The sequence below is a fragment of the Hippocampus bargibanti genome, linkage group LG10 (genome assembly GCF_051943395.1).
Source record: "Hippocampus bargibanti isolate YZ-2025 linkage group LG10, ASM5194339v1, whole genome shotgun sequence".
In the NCBI taxonomy this organism is placed as follows: Eukaryota; Metazoa; Chordata; class Actinopteri; order Syngnathiformes; family Syngnathidae; genus Hippocampus; species Hippocampus bargibanti.
Genome location: NC_142743.1, coordinates 20,451,341 through 20,474,664, shown reverse-complemented (window position 1 = coordinate 20,474,664; position 23,324 = coordinate 20,451,341). Strand labels below are relative to the sequence as shown.

The 23,324-nt window shown below is 40.6% G+C and overlaps 3 protein-coding genes and 2 non-coding genes across 5 annotated transcripts in view; 3 read left to right on the top strand and 2 right to left on the bottom strand.

The window, feature by feature from the left end:
• Window positions 1-3,966: 3,966 nt before the first annotated feature.
• On the bottom strand, window positions 3,967-5,652 carry tmem186 (transmembrane protein 186). Its single transcript, XM_089006148.1, has 2 exons — window positions 5,543-5,652; window positions 3,967-5,057 (listed from the first exon to the last, which is right to left on the bottom strand). Exons 1-2 carry the CDS (start codon window positions 5,552-5,554, stop codon window positions 4,398-4,400), a joined length of 672 nt encoding a protein of 223 aa, XP_088862274.1. The 5' UTR covers window positions 5,555-5,652; the 3' UTR covers window positions 3,967-4,397.
• A 395-nt stretch (window positions 5,653-6,047) lies between these two features.
• Window positions 6,048-6,119, top strand: trnad-guc (transfer RNA aspartic acid (anticodon GUC)). Its single transcript has one exon. It is a non-coding gene; the product is annotated as a tRNA-Asp (tRNA).
• A 354-nt stretch (window positions 6,120-6,473) lies between these two features.
• trnad-guc (transfer RNA aspartic acid (anticodon GUC)) lies at window positions 6,474-6,545 on the top strand. The gene has a single exon. It is a non-coding gene; the product is annotated as a tRNA-Asp (tRNA).
• A 1,477-nt stretch (window positions 6,546-8,022) lies between these two features.
• Window positions 8,023-19,338, top strand: lonrf1 (LON peptidase N-terminal domain and ring finger 1). The gene is made up of 12 exons (XM_089005508.1): window positions 8,023-8,745; window positions 9,493-9,611; window positions 9,746-9,868; window positions 11,854-12,051; window positions 12,142-12,349; window positions 12,465-12,567; window positions 13,067-13,181; window positions 13,263-13,384; window positions 13,469-13,627; window positions 13,816-13,978; window positions 14,094-14,246; window positions 18,307-19,338. The coding sequence occupies exons 1-12, from the start codon at window positions 8,133-8,135 to the stop codon at window positions 18,463-18,465; spliced, it is 2,235 nt and encodes a 744-aa protein (XP_088861634.1). The 5' UTR covers window positions 8,023-8,132; the 3' UTR covers window positions 18,466-19,338.
• Window positions 18,532-23,324, bottom strand: part of LOC148892851 (calcium-binding protein 2-like) — a 27,610-nt gene continuing 22,817 nt past the window's right edge. The window contains exon 9 of the mRNA XM_089005512.1: window positions 18,532-20,874. Within this exon, the coding sequence (XP_088861638.1) occupies window positions 20,846-20,874 (29 nt within the window). The 3' untranslated portion in view covers window positions 18,532-20,845. The remainder of the gene's footprint in view (window positions 20,875-23,324) is intronic.

The window sequence follows — 23,324 nt, the reverse complement described above, 5'->3', positions numbered from 1 at the left end:
GACGTCAACATATTTCTTGTCAAATGCAAAGGGAGAGCAAATATGATCTCATACTGGTGTCCTCTGATAAAAGTCAAATAGATCCAGGTCAGAAACGTCATAACAAATTCAAAATGATCATAAAACATGTAAACATTTGCATGCATTCTAATTAATCTTTAGTTGTCTCCAATTACTCTCCAAAAAAGATATAGAGCATTAAATTACGTGTCAGCATTAGTCCAAAAATGGGCAAAATGTATTGCAGTCTTCTGCTTTCCTTTGGACAGGTAGAATTTGGTGTAACAGAGGATCTGCGCCTTTGAGAACTGTTGGATGGAAGTCGTCACATCAAGAGGTCATTGGTGTATTAAATTAAAACAAATATATTAAAATGATACAAAGTGAAATTCATGACATGAACTCCAATGAATTGTAAATTAATCTCATTGTACTCTGGGTCGATATTTACAACACACTACATCCAGATGACTGCAGCCAAACTGGTGGACTAAGTGAAGTGTATCTCGATAAGGATTTTCATGATTTATTTATTCTTTTTTTTTGGCTTACCAATAAAATGGAAAGTCCCACATCCAGCCGTTTTTAGGGTGTAGATCAAATCGGTATCAAACACACATTAAAATGATAAATTATTTGGATAGGTTTCATCCAAAATAAAGGATGCCCTCCATGCTGTTGTTAAAGCGCTATACGTATGAATCAATATGTATTGTATTGTATGTTTCGGTTTTCCACCATAATTTTACCTATCATAAAAAAGTGTTATTCATAAATTAATAAAAATAATAATCTTGTCAGTAGATCAGTATCTTTAAACAAACACAAAATAGTGGTTTATCGATACGAACATTAACGTAATGTCCATGATTTAGAAAGTGAGTTTCCTTTCAAACTCTGCTGCTTCAGCTTTAATATTTCAGATATGAAAATACTAAATTACACATTCGTCAAGACTTGTAGATATATCAAAACTGACATAAAAACATATTTATGATGTTGACCTTATTTTATTTTTTAGAATGTCTGCAATATGCCAAAATGTTTTGCAACACAAAAAAAATAACATAATAAATAATGAAACTATGCGTATGAAACCGTGGCACTGAAAATCACAAATGTTCAAACTAAAGGATCAATTTGATTGAAAGTTTCATTCTTTTGGCAAAGATTTTGGCTACAACTACATACATTTCAAACAAGTAAAACTTTGACCTTTGTCCATGATGTTTACTCCTCATCATCAAGTTCTGTCTTCTTCTTTTTAACTTTAAAGGACAACTGACGTCTCCGGACAAGTTGTGTCCATAATTTGTAAAATGGCTTCAAATGACTTCTACTCAGCGTATTTTACAAAGATTCCACCGCATATAGCTATATTTTATGTTTCAAGACTCGTGTTGAATATTTCGGAAGTCTCGTTTTTGAGTTGGTGACGAGTCCGTGCGTGACGTCACTGAAGGAACGCCCCTGACCGAAAAAAGGACACATTGTCGCAGTCCTTCCATCACGTCAATGCTTGTTTGGTCTGAAAACCTTGTGTTGCACCAGAAAGAGCCAGAAGAGGGCGTCCAAGCTCCATGTAAGAGATGTATCAGCCTGTGGAAACGGGCTGATTCATTCCTCACAGGAGCTCGGTGGCCATTTTCTGCCACTTTTTGGGTGAGACATTTCCCCCCCAATGTTGCCTCAAAATGGCACGGAATGAATTCTTTAATCAATTGCAAAAAAGTATGCTTTCCTCTTCAGAACTATTTGAATCATATTCATAACTGGATGTGTAACAAGAAAGCATATTCTCCGAATCGGAAGCCATTGTTTTGATTCTCCAGCAATGCAAGACGTATTGGCGTGACGTCACGAACTGGGGGCGGGACTTTCTGAAAATGCCCAATTCGCAGCTCAATTTTTTTGCAGATTTTGGACACTTTAAGTCATTCTTATTGGCGTTTTGCATTTGAATAAAAATATCATACTGCGTGTTTTGGGTATTTTAGATGCTATAAAACGTTTTTCTGATGTCAGTTAGGAAACAAAAAAGTGATGTCGGTTGTCCTTTAAGAAACAAGTACGGCACTTGATAACACTGTCCAGTGATATTTCTTTTCACAAATCATGCACTTATTACTGTCTCCATGCTAAAAATACAGATGGTCCTGGTTTGGCATGAAAATCATGAAACAACGAATGAGAATGACTTGAGGATGAGGCAGACTACAGAAAACAAGAGGAAATGCTCTGCAGGGAGCAAAGTGTCCCTTCGGTGTGATGCAAATTCAAAACGTTATGACCAAAACAATACGGAATGCACCTTATAACAATGAAATGACATAACATGCTCTCCTGATACACGTTTGATCACAATGATCTGGCATGACTGTACACTCCATCACACTCATTGAAGAATTCGGTATATGAGTAATGATTAAACAAGGTGGCATTCTGGAACGGTTTTTCATGTACATGCCTATATACATTGCGGCTAATGACTAAGGAGACCAAGAAAAGCAGCAGTGCTGTTCATAAACACAGGAAATTGGGCGGAGCATTAAAAGCTAAATCACCTGTGCTGCTATCGACTCAAGTTCAATGCAATATTGTTGATCGGAGGAAACTCGTCTCAGTGATTAACAATGAGCAGACAAACAAAGGTGGGTCTGTCGTCACCGTCTTTATTAGGAACACGACGGCAACAAGGAGCTGTGGAGTTTTCCTACAGTGGAACATAGCTCTCTTGGGTGCTTCAAGAAAGCCGGAGACAATTTCAATACATGGAGGTTTGGCAAGGAGAAAAAAAAAACGTGGGTTCAGGATCAGTCTTTGTTCTTGTTTTCAAGTGCGCTGGAATCCCACAAGTGGGATGCCGGTCGCCAACAAGTTTCTAGTGAGATTGCCACTATGCTGTACACAGTAACTGAATGTTTAGTCCCTGTCCAGGATGTTTGAATTGATTTATAATTAACAGGACTGAAAATAGCAGGCCACAAGAGGTCTCTTCCTCTGTTACGATACATGTCCTGATTCCACTTGTATTTTTATTCTTCATTTGAAGTATAACAAAGACAAAATCGGTTGGATACAAAGACACAAGCAGTGTCCATGACAAATATACTCTTGGATCATGATAAATCAATACGATAACCAGAGGGTTAGGATGGGATACATTTAATCTACTCTATTTGAAGATATAAACTGTCCTGAACAATGTAATGTATTGATTGTTTTGTTTCTGGTGTATATGTATCTTTTTTTTCTCTGTGATTATATAAAGCAATTTGTCAAAATAATAAAAACAAATACAAATATACTACATACGAATGAGAATAATGGTAGTTATACCATGAAATGTGTGGCAAGAGCGTAATCACAAACGCAACTGAACTCAACTGTATATGAGGAGCACTCCGTGGGGCAAATACAATACACACGGCAACCTGAAATAAGTAAAAACCAACTCCATATCTATAAATGGTATGCCTCACAGCTCACTTTGCGTGATGACCTTGCAACCGATGGAAAATAAATGCCAAATCTTTGACTGACATCTACAGGATAATCTGTGATATTACAACGACAGTACATGCTCTCATTTGAAACGGGGCCATCATTGTATAATCTAAACCAAATGTATTTTGTCCACAAGTGCAAAATTCAAACACTTTAACCGTCTTCCCTTCAGGAGTCACAATCCAATAGTGATGTGTCGACGAGCCAGATCATAGAGTCGGATCTCTGAAGTGAACGAAGAGAGCCGGCTCCTAAATAGGAGCCGGAAATGGGAGCCGACTTTTTTTCCCCTCTGTCCACCGCCCCCAGTCTTCGGTTAAAGCTGCGCGTGATTGGTCAAGTAATCAGAGCAACTTGCCACTGCCTTGACGATATTTTGTTTGCAGTCAAAAAAAAAAAAGAGTATGTGCTAAATCCTTCCCACCATCAATCCCCCAAAATAAATTAAGTGCACACATCTATTGCGATACAAGTTTAATGTCACAATGTAATTATTACATGCATGAGAATCTGAAAATTGTAGAAACACTCTTCTTCAGAAAAACTGGAACCAAATTGTGAATATATTAAAGGACTCCATTGTATAACGTTATCCAATGCCAAACCTTTATCAATTCAAGGATATTGTACTTAAATGTACTGAAACATATTGGTACTTCTTCCTAATTTTTTTTGGTTTCTACTTTGGTTTACTCACTGCAAACGACAAGCACTTGACTGATTACTTAAATAATACGGTTCAATTAAACTGTATGGGTTTTCTTCAGATACTCCTGTTTCTTCCCATATTCCAAAACATGCACACATGGAATTTGTGGAAGGGAAAGGTTATTCATGCTCATCCTCTTCAAATTCTTTACATCATATAACGTCATATAACACACAAAATGTCAACTTATACTTCCAAAAACCTTCTCAAAATGCTGTTTGTCCACCACCTTTCCAAAACGTAGGGAGTAGTACAAAGTATGAGGAGTGCTGTACCTCTTCAGTTTCAGTATGGTCTCATTTGAAGGGTCCCCAGTGTCCCCTACAGTCATAATGTCTGACACAGGCATGTAGATGTCATGGCGTCTACCCCAGAATGTCAGGTGAGAAACTTTGACCGTATTATGGGATGAATCCAAGTACATCATTCCCACTACCCTGCGGATGAAGTGGCTAGCCGTGTACAACATGACACCAGCAAACAGAGCCATTCCAGTCGAATAGTTGACAAGAAAAACCGGAGCATCTCCCATTAGGTATAGAACATATATAGGTGGGAGGACAATCACAGTGATTCCAGTTTGGAATAATTTGATCCTGGACACGGCTCTGAAGACCTTAATGTGGGAGAATTTATAAATCACATTGTATTTCTGTGTGGACAAATGTGAGCACCTGGCGCAGGCTGTGATTTGGATTGCACGGCAGCCTTGGTGGAGATTTATGAGCTTGGATGGCGAAGGTCGCTCCCCAGGCCACAAAGGAAGAGAGAATTGCTGGAATGCCCCTCTTCTGCAGGACAGGAGATGTGACGTCAACCTGCCAGGTAACGCTGAACAGATCTGGTTGGGGAAACATAACAACAAAATATTTGATATCGCCATATAAATTGATTTGAGGAATAAAGACTAGTGAAATACTAACCGCTGTCATCTAAAAACAATGACATGATCATCTCAAAATGTAAATATGTAAGCCTGTTGTAGCAAGTCCACTAATTCCTAACCGTGTTTCTAACATCCATTAGTCGTCTTCCATTAACATCGGACGTCACAACTAAACATTATTTATCTTGTAATGCTAAGATTGTAAATATTTGTAATGCAATGCAAAACACACACAGGATCAGCTGAAGCAAAAATAAATGCTCGACTGTATCATTGTAGATGTGTGTTGTGATTCATCCTTATAATTATTTATACAGTATTACAAAATCGGAATAGGAATACAAATAAGAAGATGAAGCGAAAAGTAAATGCTAGACTAAATCATTGTAGATTTGTGATTTGATTAATCCTTCGTTTATTGTAAAAATAAAGTTTCTCACCAAGCCAGTCATCGGGACCAACAGTAACAGAATAAATAAAAGATGTCCAGTAGTGTGAGAAGTGCGTTACAGGATACCGTAAAAATAACACCGGAAGTACTTGATCTTTCTTCATTGGACTCGACAGCAGCTCGCAAACCAATGCTAGGAAATCTACCGCCATCTAATGTCTAATATTACAACCTGCACCTTTTTTTTAATACATTTGCTTTCCAAACACAGTGCTCCATATTCACCCGAAAACGATTGACATTCAATATGGTAACCAGATCACGCAGGCGGGTTTATTCCCAAAGGCAGGCCCTGTCTATACTACTCAGCATTTTGATATTGGTGTCTGATACGTGATAATGTGCATACAAAAAAATTGGGACTATATTTTAATTTTTTTGCGTGTATATGGCCATACAGCAGGGAGCATCGATCAAAACTTTTGAAGGACTGTATTGCGCTAAATGTGTCGTACATATTTAAATACGTAATTAAAACATTCATTCATGCAACTTCCTCGTTAGTATAGTGGACAGTATCTCCGCCTGTCACGCGGAAGACCGGGGTTCGATTCCCCGACGGGGAGTCACATTGTTTTGACTATTTTAGTGTTATTGATTTCGGGCATTTTAATGTTTTTCAAATATTTATTATTGCTGAGTATAAAATGGATTGGACACATAACAGGATTTTTTTAAGGCATCAAAAAACCCAGACCCTTTAATGTTTAAACTCTTCAGCTCTTCCTAACTCACTGCCAATCTTGGGAGGTTGACTCAAAATCAAAGCAAATATTTCCATAAAATGACAAAACAACAATAATAATAAAGAATAAACTACAATAACAATAATATTCTGGTCGGTTGTCGTCATCAGTGTTTTAAATTGCGTATTTTATGCGTCAATAAAAATGTCAATCTCTACGTAACAGCTTGTGCATTCCTCGTTAGTATAGTGGACAGTATCTCCGCCTGTCACGCGGAAGACCGGGGTTCGATTCCCCGACGGGGAGTTTATTTTTGCATTTCATTTTAGTGCACATTTCTACACATAAGCTATGATCGTGTGGCACGATCGACAACTGCTAACTGCAGAGTGCTAACCTGCTGATCACACGTCGCCCTGACAATTCAGAGTTTTAAGGTTTCGATTCCAGCTTTCCTGTGTTGCGTTTGCATGTTCTCACCGTACTGGCATGGGTACTCTGACTTCCTTCCACATTACAAAACATGCGTGGCAGGTTGACTGTGCACTACAAATTATCCCGAAGTGTGATTGTGGGCGTGAATTATTGTTTGTCTTTGGTTGGCAGCCGGTTTGGGTGTACGCCCCCCACCCCCAAGAAAGCTTGGGGTTGGCTTCAGCACCGTTCCGAGACTCCTTGTGAAGATAACTTCTTCTTCTTTTTTTAACAAATTCGAAAATTGATGGACACTCGGACGTTTCCGATGGAATGCGTCGACGATTACCTCGCTGTGAAAACACGTCAGAGAACGCATGCGCAAACCAGATTCAGCGTTATTACTTTCCTGGGAGACTGCTGTGTAACTCTGCATGCTTGGTATAATTTTGAGGTCCGATGTGTTTTCTAGAATTTAAGGTGAACGTTTTTGAAACGTCTGTGTGACAACTGTCTTTGCAAATACCCCGTGTTATACCGCAGCGGATAAAGCAAAGTGGAGTACCGTACACAACCTCCCGAGATTTTCTTTTGTGCATAGAATACTTTGTTTTATCTTTGACTCCCACCCCCACAATTTTTCCCATTGTGGGACTATTAAAGGATTTCTGATTTTAATAACTAAATTCAGCTTTAAATGAGGTGTGCGTTGTTATCCTGAGAGTAGTGTTCTCCAAATGAAGAAGTCAAAGTCAGCTTTATTGTCAAATATGCATGACATTCAGCACAGATTAAATTAATGTCCTCTTGGACCCAACGTGGCTAAAAAAAGACATACAATTGACAACAGACAATACATGTAATTTCTGAATGTAAAGTGAGGTAGTGTCGTATGTAAAGTCAGGTCGTGACCTAGGTAAAGTGAGGTAGTGACGTAGGTAAAGGGAGGCAGTGACGTATATAAAGTGACGTATTGTAGCAATGCAAAAACTGTTTTGTTTGTGTAACGTTAAAAACGTTCGTAAGGCCAGATTTTTTCAGTAATATACTGCTACTTTTAAAGTACTTTGTTAGTATTAATTTATTTAATACTAAAAGGGCTACGAAGTGTGGTGGGGTTTTTTTTTTCTTTTTGCTCGTTTGCGCAATACATCACAAGTACTGTTCGGGAACAAAGGCACTGACTTCTCTTATTCGCGCTCTCAAATTATTAATTATTTGTGAACGAACGTCAAGTCGAAGCAATACATAATTCCTCGGCGTCCATTCCACAATTATGAAACTTGACGAAGGCAAGGTTTTGTAACTCAGGCGCGCCGGCCAACCACAGACGAGCTTGTGCTCACGTGACATGAGTTTTTATGTAACCAAACGATGGTCTACAGGGAAAATCGGCGGACGACCTACTAAAGAGGAGATGAATAGTCGAGTTAACAGAAGAAATCCCAGTTACTCCTAACCTTATTTTTCTAAATCAACATGTCGCTCCAGAAATCAACCGAGGAAGCGACTGGGGAGAGGAGCTCTTTTTTCATCGGCACCGAAAAAGACAACATCCCCGAAAGGGAAAAGGGGGACCACCAGCAGCTAATCCTTCTAAAAGCCAACGCTCTAGCCTCGGAGAACTCCCTTAAAGAGGCAATTTATTGGTTCTCCGTGGCCTTGCGCTACGGGCCCATCAGACCCGAACTGCTAAGCACTTTTGTGGACTGTATTGTGCGTAACCAAAGAGAAAATGCTACATGCGGCTCGGACTCTTCGTCAAAGCGGGATTCGGAGGATCAGGACAGGCACTGGGATCAAGTGTTCGACTGCCCCAATTGCCATAGCTTTTTAGGTGAACCCGTAACTTTAGTGTGTGGACACACATTTTGCAAGAGGTGTCTGCAGCGAGGGCTATTCTCCAGGTGCAAGTTATGCCACGAAGCAGTGAGACTCGAAGGCAAACCCAACGTGATTTTATGCGGACTTTTTGCCAAATGGTTACCCACCGAGGTGAAACGCTCCAAAAGACTTCGCGAAGTGGACGAACTGTATCGTCGTAAACGCTGCATTGAAGCCATTCGCCAAGCGAGCGATCTGATCCAAGAAGGTGAGCTGTATGCAAAATAACCGAGAATCGTGTTGACAGCGGATGTGTGTTTGTGTTTCCTGGTCTTGAGCATGAGCATGAACATGGTGTGAGCGGGTTGCAAGGATACGCGAGTGCGTCAGCCATTTTGAATGTGGCAGATGTTCCCCTTCGTCGACCGCATGTTAATTCACTCAATTTAATAAACTGATTATCAGTACAATTACACAATATTAATCCATATAACTACCTCACATCTAACAGTAAACGCAAATATCAAGAAGGCGTCACTCGAGATAAAATTTGTATCTTCGTCAATGTTGTATTAAGGAAGGAAATACAGTACTGGTCCTCCACATCGTGTGGAGTACTTTTCCCTGCGTTACTATAGCGACGCGAGCGACTACCAGAGTTGTTTGTCCGATCTTACGAAACGTTCACTCACAGCGCATGCGCTTCAGGGTCATTTTGTATATTTAGGTCGTGACACAATTGTCGGTTTTGTAACTTGCAGCGGGGTGGTCTTCGTGCTGCAGTGCAACCACTCGCTTTGTGTCATAAGAAATGGTCATATGCATCAATTGTAAACTAAATAGTAAAGTCAACTTCACCTTTGTGGCTTACACAACATAGTTTTCCGAATCATGATAACAAGAAAACAATGGTGATGGTGATGGTTGCTCAATTTTCGTTGATTGAATAAAGGAAGTGTGCAAGTAATTTCTCTTGCCCCTGTTTTCTCTCTCTTTCTCTCCATGGTCTTTAAAGAACCCGAAACAACAGTGGAAGCACGGCTCTCGAGAGCAGAAGCATATACGTCTTTGAAGGAGTTTGATCTTGCATTGGAGGACATTGAGTTTTGTCTTGCATCTAGCGGTTCGGCTGAGGTAAATCGGTCTTCTCTCTTCTCTCTCTCTCTCGCTCTCTCGCACAGCCGCTCTCTCTATCTCTATCTATCTTTTTTTCATAGGTGAAATATGTATTATAAAGGTCTGCTAAGTTCAATTTTGTGTCCTTGTAGGCTTTATTTCGGAAAGCCACGGTGCTTCATGAGATGGGCAAAGTAGACGAGTCTCTGCATGTCTTTCTCAACTGCCTTGCTGTGGATGAAGACTTCCCCTGTGCAAAGAGACAAGTAGAAAGGGTGAGCTCATTGTCAAATAATTTTAGGATGTGGCCTGCCCGTCAGTATGTGGAATTGTGGTTGTTGTGCGTTAATGCAAGTACAAATTGAGGTGTAAATATTTATTTATTATTATTCGCCGTGAACCATGAATCTTTGGTGAGAGATGCACAGTCGTCATTGTGAACACAAGCCTAACATCACACAATCGAGTAAATGTAATGTTTTAGAGATATACAAATGGCAACATATGAAGGATGGGAATAGAAAACCACAGTTTGATATTTTTTGAAGAGCTCTTTTTCACAAAACCTTGTGGGAAACTCCACAGACTGGATACAATGGACCTTCCGAAAATAATGTGTGACTTCTGCACAATATCCTAATAACGTACCGTGAGATGAATACACTGTGATAGCTGAATTCCGATCTGTGAGTTTTAGGTATTGTTACATACCTACCATCAGCTACTTCATATGTCTCTGGGAGTGGTTATTTACAGCAAGAAATAGATAAAGAATAAAATGAGAGTTATAAAAAGCCAAGAATTTAAAAGAGGGCACAGAGAGAGAGAAAACGAGAGAAATTGCGAGAGAAATCGCCAGAGAAAGAGAACGATAAAGTCTACGTCATTAAAGTTTGTCTACTTTCGGTTTATAAGGTGCACACGTTTTCACGGTGTTCCACAATAAACGTTTTTGGACATCAGTACAAGGCGTCAACCTTGACCGGGGTATAACAGTCGTATTATTTGGGTAAGTTAAGGTGTTCCACATTAAAGGACAACCGACGTCTCCGGACAAGTTATGTCCATAATTTGTAAAATGGCTTCAAATGACTTCTACTGAGCGTATTTTACAAATATTCCACCTCATATAGCTACATTTTACGTTTTAAGACTCGTGCTGAATATTCAGGAAGTCTTGTTTTTGAGTTGGTGACGAGTCCGTACGTGACGTCACTAAAGGAACGCCCCTGACCGAAAAAAGGACACATTGTAGCAGTCCTTCCATCACGTCAATGCTTGTTTGGTCTGAAAACCCCGTGTTGCGGCAGAAGAGGGCGTCCAAGCTCCATATAAATAATTTATCAGCCTGTGGAAACGCAATACACTGTCATGTCTACAAGAGGTTGCCATTTTCTGCCTCTTTTCTGGGACGCTACATTGCAGTCCAGATGCCTCAAAATGACACGGAATAAATTCTTTAATCGATTGCAAACAACAAGAAAGCATAATTTATTCTGTCATTTTGAGGCATCTGGGGGTGGGGGGGGGTGGGGGGATTTAGCACCCAAAAGAGGCAGAAGATGCCGACAAAGCTCCGTGGAAATGGGTTGATTTTTTTCCTTGGAATTTTTGTCAGCGAATATCAAGTAGTTGCTCGGTGCAACACACAACGATTCACCATCGCGTTATTTATGTGTTTTCCTTCTAATTTCGCCATCAACACGAAGTTTTCAGACCAAAGAAAATACCGCAAAATGCATTAACGTGATGAAAGGACTGCTACAGTGTGTCCTTTCTCGGTCCTTCCGTGACATGACGTTAGAACTCGTCACCAACTCAAAAACAAGACTTCCGGAATATTCAGCGCAAGTCTTAAAACGTAAAATATAGCTATATGCGGTGGAATCTTTGTAAAATACGCTCAGTAGAAGTCATTTGAAGCGATTTTACAAATTATGGACAACTTTTGTGGAGGCGTCGGTTGTCCTTTAAGTTTCCAAGCACTGCCAGCTCCGCTTCACTGGAAGACAGGAACTGTTTATTTGTCTTGACCAAATTTTGCGGTTGACTCAACCAAGTCAGTCTCACGTTCCCAGCCCAAATCAAAGGGCTTCGCAGTTTGCAGTGAAGAAGTAGTTTCAATTTTTTTTTATTGTTGATATGGGAGATATTCATTGATAGATCAAGATGCCGCTCACATTAAGAAAGAAACATTTGGAATTTCTACAGTTCTTCAGACCAAGATCATTGACATGCTCTATGCTATTTTATAAAATAGATTCTATGTGACTTGCTCTCTTCGGCTGACGATGACGTGAAGGTGGGCCTAAGGGAAACAGCGCAGAATCCATCCCTCCACTTACGTCGTAAAACCCTGGTGGCCGGCGCACAAGTCAAGTCACATATTCCAATCCAAAGACAAAGCCAACTCCAGGTCCGCGCTGTGTCGGCACACCACCCAAAAGACAAGCAGAGGGTTAGATTAGTCATCCATCCGAATCATTTGAACCATATTTCATTGCTTTCATTGATGTATTAACATGGAATTGTTGCCTCTGTGCCACAGAAACGACGGGAGAGTCTTGAGCGTCCCGGTCTGAATAGAGCTCATTCGTTGCGTTCTCATGGCTCTGACGATCAGGGTCTGAAGAGGGTCTGCTCCGCCCCTCAGCTTGGAGACCAGGAAAAGGCCAGTCCGCTGAAGCGGAAGTTGTCCGTTTCTGACGTTGGGCCTTGCATTGTGGCTAATGGAAGTAGCAAGTATAAAAAACAAGGTATGATTTGACACTTTTCTCCCTCGCCTAGTTTTGTATCGTAATTGCCACGTATTTCATTACAAGTACATGACTCATACAGCTTGAGTAATGTGTTGTTCTGTTTTCTTTCAAGGTGTGAAAAATTGCCAAAAGACAGCAGCCGCAGCTAAAACATACAGAATTGATCAAAAGGACCTCATTGACGCCAATGACTTTGAGTGCTCTCTCTGCATGAGGTGAGCTTATCTGCACACTGTTCATAAATAACACGATAATGGTATTATAATTTAAGCATTAGTTATCGTACGGCTTGGGTGTATTGGGAATAATTTGAGGCATAAACCTTTTTTTTTTATCAAGCTAGCTCTTAGCTGTCTAGCTGGCTGGCTGTTAGCTGGCTAGCTTTTGGGTATCTATTAGCGATTTATTAGCTAGCTGGCTAGCTATTAGCTGGCTGGCTGTAAGCTGTCTAGCTGTTGGCTATCTGGCTATCTGTTAGCTATTTATCTAGCTATTTAGCTAGCTAGCTTTATAACTATTTGAGTTACTTCGGGGTTGAATGAACGCTGGCGCATGCGGCTACCGCTGCTTACCCACAGAAAAACGTTATCTGTGACTGTTGAGTTTTGAAAGACGCTTAGAGATGAAATGTATTATTATTATTATTATTATTATTATTATTAAGTCAATGTTTGAAAAAGATATCTGACTTGATTTACGTTCCTCCTAAATTAGGTTATTGTACGAGCCTGTGACAACGCCGTGCGGCCACACCTTTTGTAAGATCTGTCTGGAACGCTGTTTGGACTACACGCCACATTGTCCACTGTGCAAAGAGAGCCTAAAAGAGGTCAGGGACCCCACACAGTGACTGCTCTTTTGTCTATTAAGGTTTGTATTGTGAAATTAATCGTAAACATCTACTTTGCAGTATCTCGCCTGTAGAAAGTACAGTGTGACACGTGTGCTGGATGTGCTGATCAAACAGTATTTTGGTCAGGAGTATGAGGAGAGGACCAAAACACACCTGGAGGAGACCAGAGAGCTTTCGGAGTAAGTTAGCTGTTGCTTTCTCTGCCCTAGTTTCATTTCAGATTAAGATTCTAACTATCTTCTGTCTTTCTGTCCCGACTACAGCTTGACAAAGAACGTGCCTATCTTTGTATGCACTATGGCGTACCCCACGGTGCCTTGCCCACTGCATGTATTCGAGCCACGTTATCGCCTCATGATCCGCCGCTGCATGGAAACTGGAACGCGGCAGTTTGGGATGTGTATTAACGACCCCCAGAAAGGGTAAGTGTGGAGACACGAGGTGCTTGGGTTTTTGTTCGGACTGCACTTTCAAGAGACTTCAATACTGGATGGATTGACACATGATTAATCATCTTCATGTGACTGATTGTATTCAGTCATGAGTTACATAAGAGGCTACTGTGCCAAATTGTTTTCCACAATTAAAACTGTGGCATCCACCCCGGCAGGTTTGTCGACCATGGATGTATGCTCATCATCCGCAGTGTTCACTTCCTGCCTGATGGTAGATCCGTGGTGGACACTATTGGAGGGAAGCGCTTCAGAGTCCTGTCCCGAGGAATGAAGGACGGTTATAGTATTGCCAACATTGAGCATTTGGAAGACACTCGGGTACGAAGCGTGCACCGAAATATTGCCCTGTTCTACTGTAATCATGTCATTTACACTTTCACTCGACACCTAGCAGAACTCCACACTCACAGGTGTGTTCAATATTGACCTTTAGGTGGAGAAAAGAGAAGAACTCGAGAACCTACAAGAGCTTCATGATGCTGTATACAATCAAGCCCGTGTCTGGTTCCAGAACCTCAAGATCCGATTCCACAAGCAGATCCTTCAGCACTTTGGACCAATGCCCGAGAGGGAAGCTGATATCCAGGTATCCTCCTCGTTCTTCAGCACGTTCTGGCCAATGTCTCTGATTTCTGATTCCTAGTGAACCTTCCAAACACAAATGAAATCCTAGTTCAACTATGAATTACTTCATTCATCCAACACTTGTTTTTCTGTAGAAAATGGTCAAGACCCATGCACAAAATGTCTACAAAGAAAAGATAATTTATTTCTTCATTGTGCTTTAACCACGTCTAAGATTTGAAAAACACACTGTGAAAAGTGTTTTGCGGGTTGCCTTTTCGCAATCTTACAAATTACTACAGTAAAAGTTTTAGGGCTGATTTTACAAAAGATATATTTCAAACTACAAATTCTCCACTTAAATGTGGATCAGATGAAGATAGAGCAAGGCATTTTGTGGCTATTTTACCATGACCCTATGTCTGCTCACCATCGGAGATCAACATGGCTGTGCTGGAGTAACCTCCCTACTCAACTGGTCTGCGACTATAAGATTCTCCCCAAGGAGATTCATTTAATAGATGTTGTAGATCATGGAATGACAGAACTGTTGAAGTTCCTGGAGGAATTCTTCCAGGAGTTGGTTGAGCGCGTGAGAAAGAAGGCTGGAAAATGTCCAGCACTGTAAACAGTAGGGAAGTCTCAATGAGCTGCGGTTCGTTAATTTTGGGAACACACCAAGCACACCCACCTGCGGCATTTAGTAAACAGGGAAGTGCCGCACCTAAAATTTAAAATCAAAGCCACCTTTTTGATGAACTGTGAACCATCTTCAAAATGAATAGAGACTATTTGCCTCAATTCTTCTGCGGATGGATTACCATGACCTGGTTGTATGAGAATCCACACAGCCACATCCCCAAGATAAATTAATTTCGACATGCTGATTTTTTTAGAGGATATAACTCTGATCAAGTGTCTCATGATGCCGATTTGATCTTTTACCATCTCATCCGGAATAATCCATGACCAATAGTGCGCTCCTCTGACATCATCTTTCAGTCTTTACTTGTATACAAATCTATTGTGTTATGTCATTCATATCGAGGCCAGGGACAGTTTAAGCTGGGCCATCGCAACATGGCTTCACCCAAAAAGTCTTAATGGAGGACTAATGTTTTCATTAAATTATCCATATGCGAAGAAACAATGCCAGTCACGTTGAGTGATTGAATATGAATGCAGGCGATATTGTATTGTCAACGGATTTGAGCACTTTGTTATCCAAAAGTAGTTCATTTTTTGGTTTTTGAATCTTTCTTTGACGAACCTTTTTCTACTTGAAATCAAATGATTTCACGCACTGTGTTGATGTCATCACAAGTGAGGTAAACGCAAATCCGCAGGTGATTAAAATGGCATTCAATGGCACTGTGTACATTGTAACCTGAAGAGCCTCACAAAGTTGATTGCTGACAGCCCAAAGGTGATGAATCGTGTGTAGGGACAGGCGAGAAAAGGGTCACCGGTTTCAGCTTTGTCCAGGAGAGGGTGCCATTGATTTGTTCTTATTCAACTTGTACCCTGGAAATGAGTGGGCATCATGTCAACCCTCCGAGGATGCGACTGCCCTAATCGGCATTATGTAAACCAGCCACTGGTCCACGCATTACAATTGTTTGTTTCCTAAATAGGCATGTCTTAACCTGACGAGAATTAAGATGAAGATCAAGCTTGAAATCTATTAGCTATAATATTATAATACATATGATAGCTAGCTATCTATTAGCTATCGAGCTATCTAGCTAGGTAGCTATATAGCTGGCTATCTATTAGCTAGCTAGCTAGCTTTCTATCTGAGTTATTCCAGGTTGAGTGAACGCTGGCGCGTGTGGCTGCCGCTGCTTGCCCACAGAAAAACTCATCCTGTGACTGTAAAGTGACCTTGAGAGTTTTGAAAGGCGCATAGTAATTAAATGTATTATTTATTATTATTATTATCACGTCGCAAACATTTTTGTCACAACTACTTTGAGATTCTCTTTGTCTGATCAGCTCGTGACCGAACCCACTGACATGATGTGACTAAGAGGAACTATGGCTACTCAGTCAGCTTTTCATCCTTGAGAATTATAAGTGAAAATAACAAGTACCGTATTTTCCGGTATTTAAGACGCATCCAAAAGCCTTAATTTTCTTCAAAAGATGACCCTGCGCCTTATATGCAGGTGTGCTTTATATGTGAAGTCATATTGAGCCACAACAGGTCTCGCAACTACTGAATGCGCATTGAAGTGCATCATAGAAAATTGCAGTTGTTGTGTGCGCGTTCGCCTCCTTAGGCCAAAAAGGATTACAGCTCAGCCCTGCTATGACCTGAGGGGGTGGAGCCTTTTGACAGTGTTGGCTCAAGAGCTTTATGGGTGCTTCATAGCTAATCCTCCTGCTACTGTTGCATTACTTGATGTCATAAGGACAATCCCCCTTGTCCGCGTTGTACGCGTTAAAATTCCTGCACTCAAGTCCAGCTATGATCACATTCAAATCTGGGCCGCCACAGCTTTTGATGTGGCCCACAAAAGCAAATCAAATATGTGCCTTTCTATGGTGCTATGTACATTTTTTGAACCAAAATTTCAAATTATTGTATGTTATAAAAAAGAGAATTGCTGTGTTTTCTTTTTACCAAACTACTCATTACAGGAACTTAAAGAACAGCCGACATCACTTTTTTTTTCCTAACTGACATCAGAAAAACGTTTTATAGCATCTAAAATACCCAAAACACGCAGGCTGATATTTTTAGTCAAATGCAAAACACCAATAAAAATGACTTAGAGTCTCCAAAATCTGCAAAAAATTGAGCTGCAAATTGGGTATTTTCAGAAAGTCCCGCCCCCAGTTCGTGACATCACGCCAAGACGTCTTGCATTGCTGCAGAATCAAAACAATGGCTTCAGATTCGGAGAATATGCTTTCTAGTTACACATCCAGTTATGAATATGATTCAAATAGTTCTGAAGAGGAAAGCATACATGGTTGCAATCGATTAAAGAATTATATGTGACATTTTGAGGCAACATTGGGGGAAAATCTCTCACCCAAAAAAAAGGAGGCACAAAATGGCGACCTCCTGTGGCCACCTCCGCTTCCACAGGCTGATAAATTCCTTATATGGAGCTTGGATGCCCCTTCGGTCGGCTTTTGGGTGCAACATGATTCCCAGACCAAACATGTACAGCAAAATCCATCGACGTTGATGAAGGACTGCTACAATGTGTCTTTTTTCGGTCAGGGGCCGGTCCTTTCGTGACGTCACGTACGGACTCGTCACCAACTCAAAAACAAGACTTCCTGAATATTCAGAGCGAGTCTTAAAACGTAAAATATAGCTATATGCGGTGGAATCTTTGTAAAATACGCTCAGTAGAAGTCATTTGAAGCCATTTTACAAATTATGGACACAACTTGTCCGGAGACGTCGGTTGTCTTTTAAGCCCTTTGTGCACCATCATTGTTGTATGAAGCAGTTCTAGATGAAAAAGGAGAGGATCAAATGGATCAGGGACGTCATGGTGAAATGTGCACGTCTGCTACAAGCGAAATGTTGAAAGCAAACATGAAGCTGTAGCATCCATTGATGAAAGTGATTGTCTCACATCTCCTGTCCAGCGTAAATTCACTTGAATTCCAAGCCGCGACAGTTCCACATACGCATTGGCGCTCTGCTTTCTTCTGTCCAACAGCACCGACTTTTCCGCTGAACAAAGCAGGGCTGTGAAAATGCTGCCCATGACGCAAAAAAAGTAGAATCGCCCCAGAGCTGTCCCGCGATGACAATGAAATAGCACCGACATTACTCCAAAATCAAAAACAGTGCTGGCGTATTTGTGCTGCCACAAAGGCGCAACCACTCAGCCGAGTCTCCTTCATGAGTGTTGGGGCCAAAAATGCTGAAAAACAATCCGTATCCGTTCCACACGATGAACAACAACTCAAAGTGACAAAACAAAACACGAAAACAAGCAAGGCTCGCGAGAGCACTTGCTGACCGCTGCCACCTCGGGCGCCATCTTGGAATTCCTTTTTTCGATATACCTGTCCCATAAATAATGCCTTTTCCTGTGTGCTTTGCATTTCAGGCCACACCTAACGGTCCTGCGTGCTGCTGGTGGCTGCTGGCCGTGCTGCCCATTGACCCGCGCTACCAGCTCTGTGTCCTCTCCATGACCAGCCTCAAAGAACGCCTGGTGAAGATCCAACACATTCTCACCTATCTGCAGAGCATCCCCAACAGTTAAGAGCTTCCTCCTCTCGTCTCAACCGAACCTTCCACTCGCGGCTCCAAATCTACTATGCTAAAAACATTCTTCAGCATGCCGGGATTTGGCCAAAACCGCCTCAGGGATTCTTCCGGTGACGCACATTGTTTTGTTTGCGACGTCACATGAGGTGCAGCCGCTCTCGCCTTTCCAGAATTATGCAGAGTAACTTCCTGGTATATTGGTGGCATCGTCAAGATTGAGGATCTCAGTTTCGGGCAATTTTCACCTTTGAAAGAGGTGTTGCATTAAAAAAAAGAAGAAGAAATGCTGAAAAACACTCATGATTTGTCATCCTAAATGTGTACTTGTCGAAATCTTCCTCCCACGGTGGACTATTAGCTACAAAATTCTTCCAGAGTTTATCACTTAAAATGGGAGATATTTATGAACTACTTCTCAATACAACACTCAGCCTCTCCCAATACATTAAGTGCATGGAATACAAATGTATGTACATTCTCACCTTATTTTTTATTTTCAGTAGGGGATATTGCAATATGAAATCACCGAATCAGTATATGCTGTATGCATCTACAAGGCAAACCTTTAATATTATTACAAATATTCAGCAGCCGTTCATCTCGCTGTGCTAGGTGTGGAAAACCCGTTGCCTTACAGCATTTGACTTTGTGGTTTCAAGTTACACTAAACTTGGTTTATCAGTCTTTCCCATCTTGATATGAAGTATGATATGATTGTATTGTCTATAGCAGCATTTCTTAACTATATCGGAAAGATATACATTCGTGGCTGGTTTACTTAAATGATTTGTATATTTTTTTTAAGGTATTGCTTTTTGCTCTGTTTTAAGTTAATGATTTTCAATAATTAAAAAAAAATGCATTTGTTTTTTGGTTTCATTTTGTTTTCTTTCAACGTTGCTCATTTTAATGCACATCAAAAAACAAAAGGTAGAGAGTAGGGTATATGGAATTTATTTTTAATTTTTGCTATATTAAAATAGTAGATATATGAACCATTTTCTCAGCCCCCCCAGTGTGTTTTGGTGATGGTCTAGCACTGGCAGAGGGCGGGGGGGAATCCTCAAACTGTACCTTCCTCGAAATCACAGTTGTCAAAGTCAAGGCCCGAGGGCCAAATCTGGCCTGCCACATCATTTTATTTGGCCCACAAAAGCAAATCTAACTTGTGAAATTCCATGATGCTTGCTAAAGTCCAAACTGAAATTTCAAATTGTCGTATATAAACCACAATAACAGTCATTTTTCTTGATTTTAGATTTGAAAACTAGTTATTTCTTAATTTGTCGTGCGACTTATATGTAATATGTGGAGAGGATTAAACATTCTAATGGGCCCACGGGAGGAAACTGTAACTACAATGTGGCCTGCGCAAAAAATTACTATGACACCCGTGCTCTAAACCCTAGCATCAGCCAATGTAGTTTGGAGCCTAAAATAGCAGGCTTTTTCTACTTTCATTCCTTTCATAAATTTGCTGCTGTGAAATGTAAATTTCTCCACTGCGAGACGAATAAAGGCAAATCCAATCCAAATCCAATCCAATCTATCTTTCTAGTTAACTGTCTATTAGCTAGCTAGCTAACATTCTATCTATTTGAGTTATTCGGGGTTGTTTAAACGCTGGCGTATGTGGCTGCCGCTGCTCACCCACAGATAAACTGAGCCTGTGACTGTAAAGTGCCCTTGAGAGTTTAGAAATGCGCTTATAAATGAACTGTGTTATTATTATTATTATTAAACATTCTTTTGGCAAGTAATGTACTGACATGACGAATGTCTATATTGCATGTACGGTTCAGTATTTACCGTCTGTAGCCACAAGGGGGCGACAATGTCGCATCAAAGTTCTACTCATGCTTTGTTGAAACCGACATTAGTTCTAATTTCCAATTTATTATGAAAATAAATCTATTCATCCATTTTCTAACGGATAGATCCATCGTAGCCATCCAATAGGCGGAATGTACCCTAAACTGGTTGTCACCCAATTGCAGGGCATATATAGACTAATAATAATAATAATAATAAGAAGAAGAGGAATTTACCCTCACAATCACATCTTAGGGACAATTTAGAACGTTCCTATCGCGTTCCATGCATGTTTTTGGAAGGTGGGAAGAATCCAGAGTACCCGGAGAAACCCCACGCAGGCACGGAGAGAATATACAAACACCACCCAGGAATGCCAGAGCCGGAATTGAGCCTCTCTGATGTGCGAACCAGTCAAACGCAGTGGCGCCCCCATAGCAACAAAATGATTGACAATTTCTCTTTCGGACATCATAAGTAATGTACTAGTCTCCAGGGATACAATGAAGGAAATCAGATGAGCAAAGAGTGGTTTTGGTGCCGTCCTCGCCCTTCATCAGAGGTCACCGAGCAGAGAGCATCATCACAAACTCTGTGGAAGGAGACAGCAGGTGATAATAATCACAAAGGGATGTTGCTGTACATCATTATCAGCCCATACTGAGTTCAGTCATACACTCAAAACGTTCACAGTGAGCTGATGACAACATCAGCAAGTTAATGAAGCTCACAAGAGGCAACCTGTTTCAACGAATAAAAATATGGTACATGGATGCAAGGCTTTTTCAGATAGTGACCTTCCGAAATGAAGAACTGATCTAACTCCCCATTTTATTACGAGTCATGGCTTCATTTCAAGGGTAGGATTACATGATGTGTTTCACAAAGAGTTTTTCAGCATTGGGCAGGATCATGAGATGTTTATAGCATTTGGGGGGGGGGGGGGGGGGGGGGGGGGGGTGAAAATATAACATTATTTTAAGTGTGATAAGATTTTGAGAATTCATCAGTATTCCTTGCCTCCATGTAACAATTGAGACAGCCATCTTTGACAGTATTGCAATGTTGTAATTGCCACGCGATTGTCATCATATTACAACAAGGCTCGGGAACCGTAAAAGTAAAATACAGTGAGACCTCAACTTACAAACACCTTATCTTGCAAACCTTTCGTCTTACAAACGTCAAATTTATGAACAATAAACCTTATAATAAGCACTATTTTCATAATACACACCCACCACGGCTGGCGGAGTGATCTTCGGAGGAAGCACACGACCGAACAGCACCAGAGGTTAAGTTACCAACAGTCCTTATGGAAGGTGACTGTCCATCAACGAGCATCAAAAAGGACAATAAAACTTTATTTTACAGCACAGTTTATTTCTTTAATTACAGTCGTCATGTAATGCGCCTCTCTTTCCAAACAGCAATTCCGTTTGACCTTCGACTTCCAACGCCATTCCATCAAGCCATCAATGACCATCACAAATGCAAATAAAGTGACTTTATGATACAATGCAGTGTATTTCTTTCATTACAATACAATAGCACATTTATTATACATATAATAAGGTAGGTAGGTGTGTAGTTGTAAGGCTTATTTAGTTGAAAAGTATATTTTTTATTATATATATTTTATGAAAACCCGGGAACGGATTATTCCCATTTTAATGGTTTCCTATGGGAATTTTTTTTTAGATAGACACTTTTCGCCTTACACACTCTGTCTGGGAACCAATTAAGTTCGGAAATTGAGGTCTCACTGTATGTAGAAATGTTTTTCTGTGAAAGCCACACTCACACATACATACGCACGCACACGCACGCACGCACGCACGCACGTGATTTCAACAAAATGTCAAAATATATTATTTAAAGGTGTGTAGTATTTACTGAATTTTACAGCAGAGAGTAATTTTCAAGTTTGAAAAACTGATTAATTTTACTGCCGGAAGGGGAGGGGGAACGAACACTTACATAATGCATCCAATAAACTGTGATCTGTGCAAATATATGTAGAGATATTTAATATGTAATTTTAAAAAGTATATAATTAATTTGCAATATAAAAATTGTGTCTATAACTTGCCTCTATGAGCAAGTGCATATAATATATATATATTGTCCAGTATTATGCATAATATGAAGATATTCATTGCATATTTTTTAAGATGATTGGTTGCATAATTTACAAGGCCTGAATATTATCAACCGCAGATCTAGCCAAAGGGAGATGAGAGGGTGCAAATCTATCCCCCCCCAAAAAAATAAACATTGTGACTCAGCCACACTCTACCACTATATGTGCTGCAAACGCTTTTGCACATGTGAATCAGTTCAATGTTCTCTGTACAAGGCTTGGGATGGCTTTTTTTAAAACAATGATGTGAATTTGATGACACCTATTGAGGTGAGGGCTGATAGGTACACATCTATAATCCCACCCGGGGCTCAGTGCGGAAGGTTTTTAGATGGGGACTTAATTTATTGTCGTGCCTTGTTAGACATGAGGCCTCTGTGACACCTTCAAAATCGTGCCCTAGGGGCTAATTGATGATGATGACTAAGAGCACTTGCTCATTGATCCATTTTGACAATGACACACCTCTTTCATATGTGGCCGATAATTGCAATAGATTGGATTTCTGAGACAAGACAAAACAGATCACACATCTTGGCTTTGTGTGTGCTCAAACTTTCATTCCCTGCCGTCACTGGAGCATGCAGTGTGAGTGTGTATGTGCGTGTTGTGCATTTGTGTTTTCTTAGCGGGTAATGCAATTTCTGCTAAGTCCTTGAGCTGTCCAGCACAGTGTGTTCTCAATGTGTCGCATGTGAGACACGTGCCGGCATGTGTATTGATTGAGGAAAAAGCCCAATTAGATTGCAATGAATCTTATAGGCAAGGCGCCTCCCATGGAAGCGTGCCTTTTTGTCCTCTTCCTACTTTCTCCTCCATTTGCTCTTAAAGGACAACCGACGTCACTTTTTTGTTTTTTTGACTGACACCAGAAAAACATTTTATAGCATCTAAAATAC

Excerpts from the sequence above, each read along its gene's own strand:
- lonrf1 (XM_089005508.1), top strand. The coding sequence starts at position 8,133 with ATGTCGCTCCAGAAATCAACCGAGGAAGCGACTGGGGAGAGGAGCTCT. Across the intron at positions 8,746-9,492 it reads GAGCGATCTGATCCAAGAAG|AACCCGAAACAACAGTGGAA; the intron begins GTGAGCTGTATG and ends TGGTCTTTAAAG. Across the intron at positions 12,350-12,464 it reads TAGCAAGTATAAAAAACAAG|GTGTGAAAAATTGCCAAAAG; the intron begins GTATGATTTGAC and ends TTTTCTTTCAAG.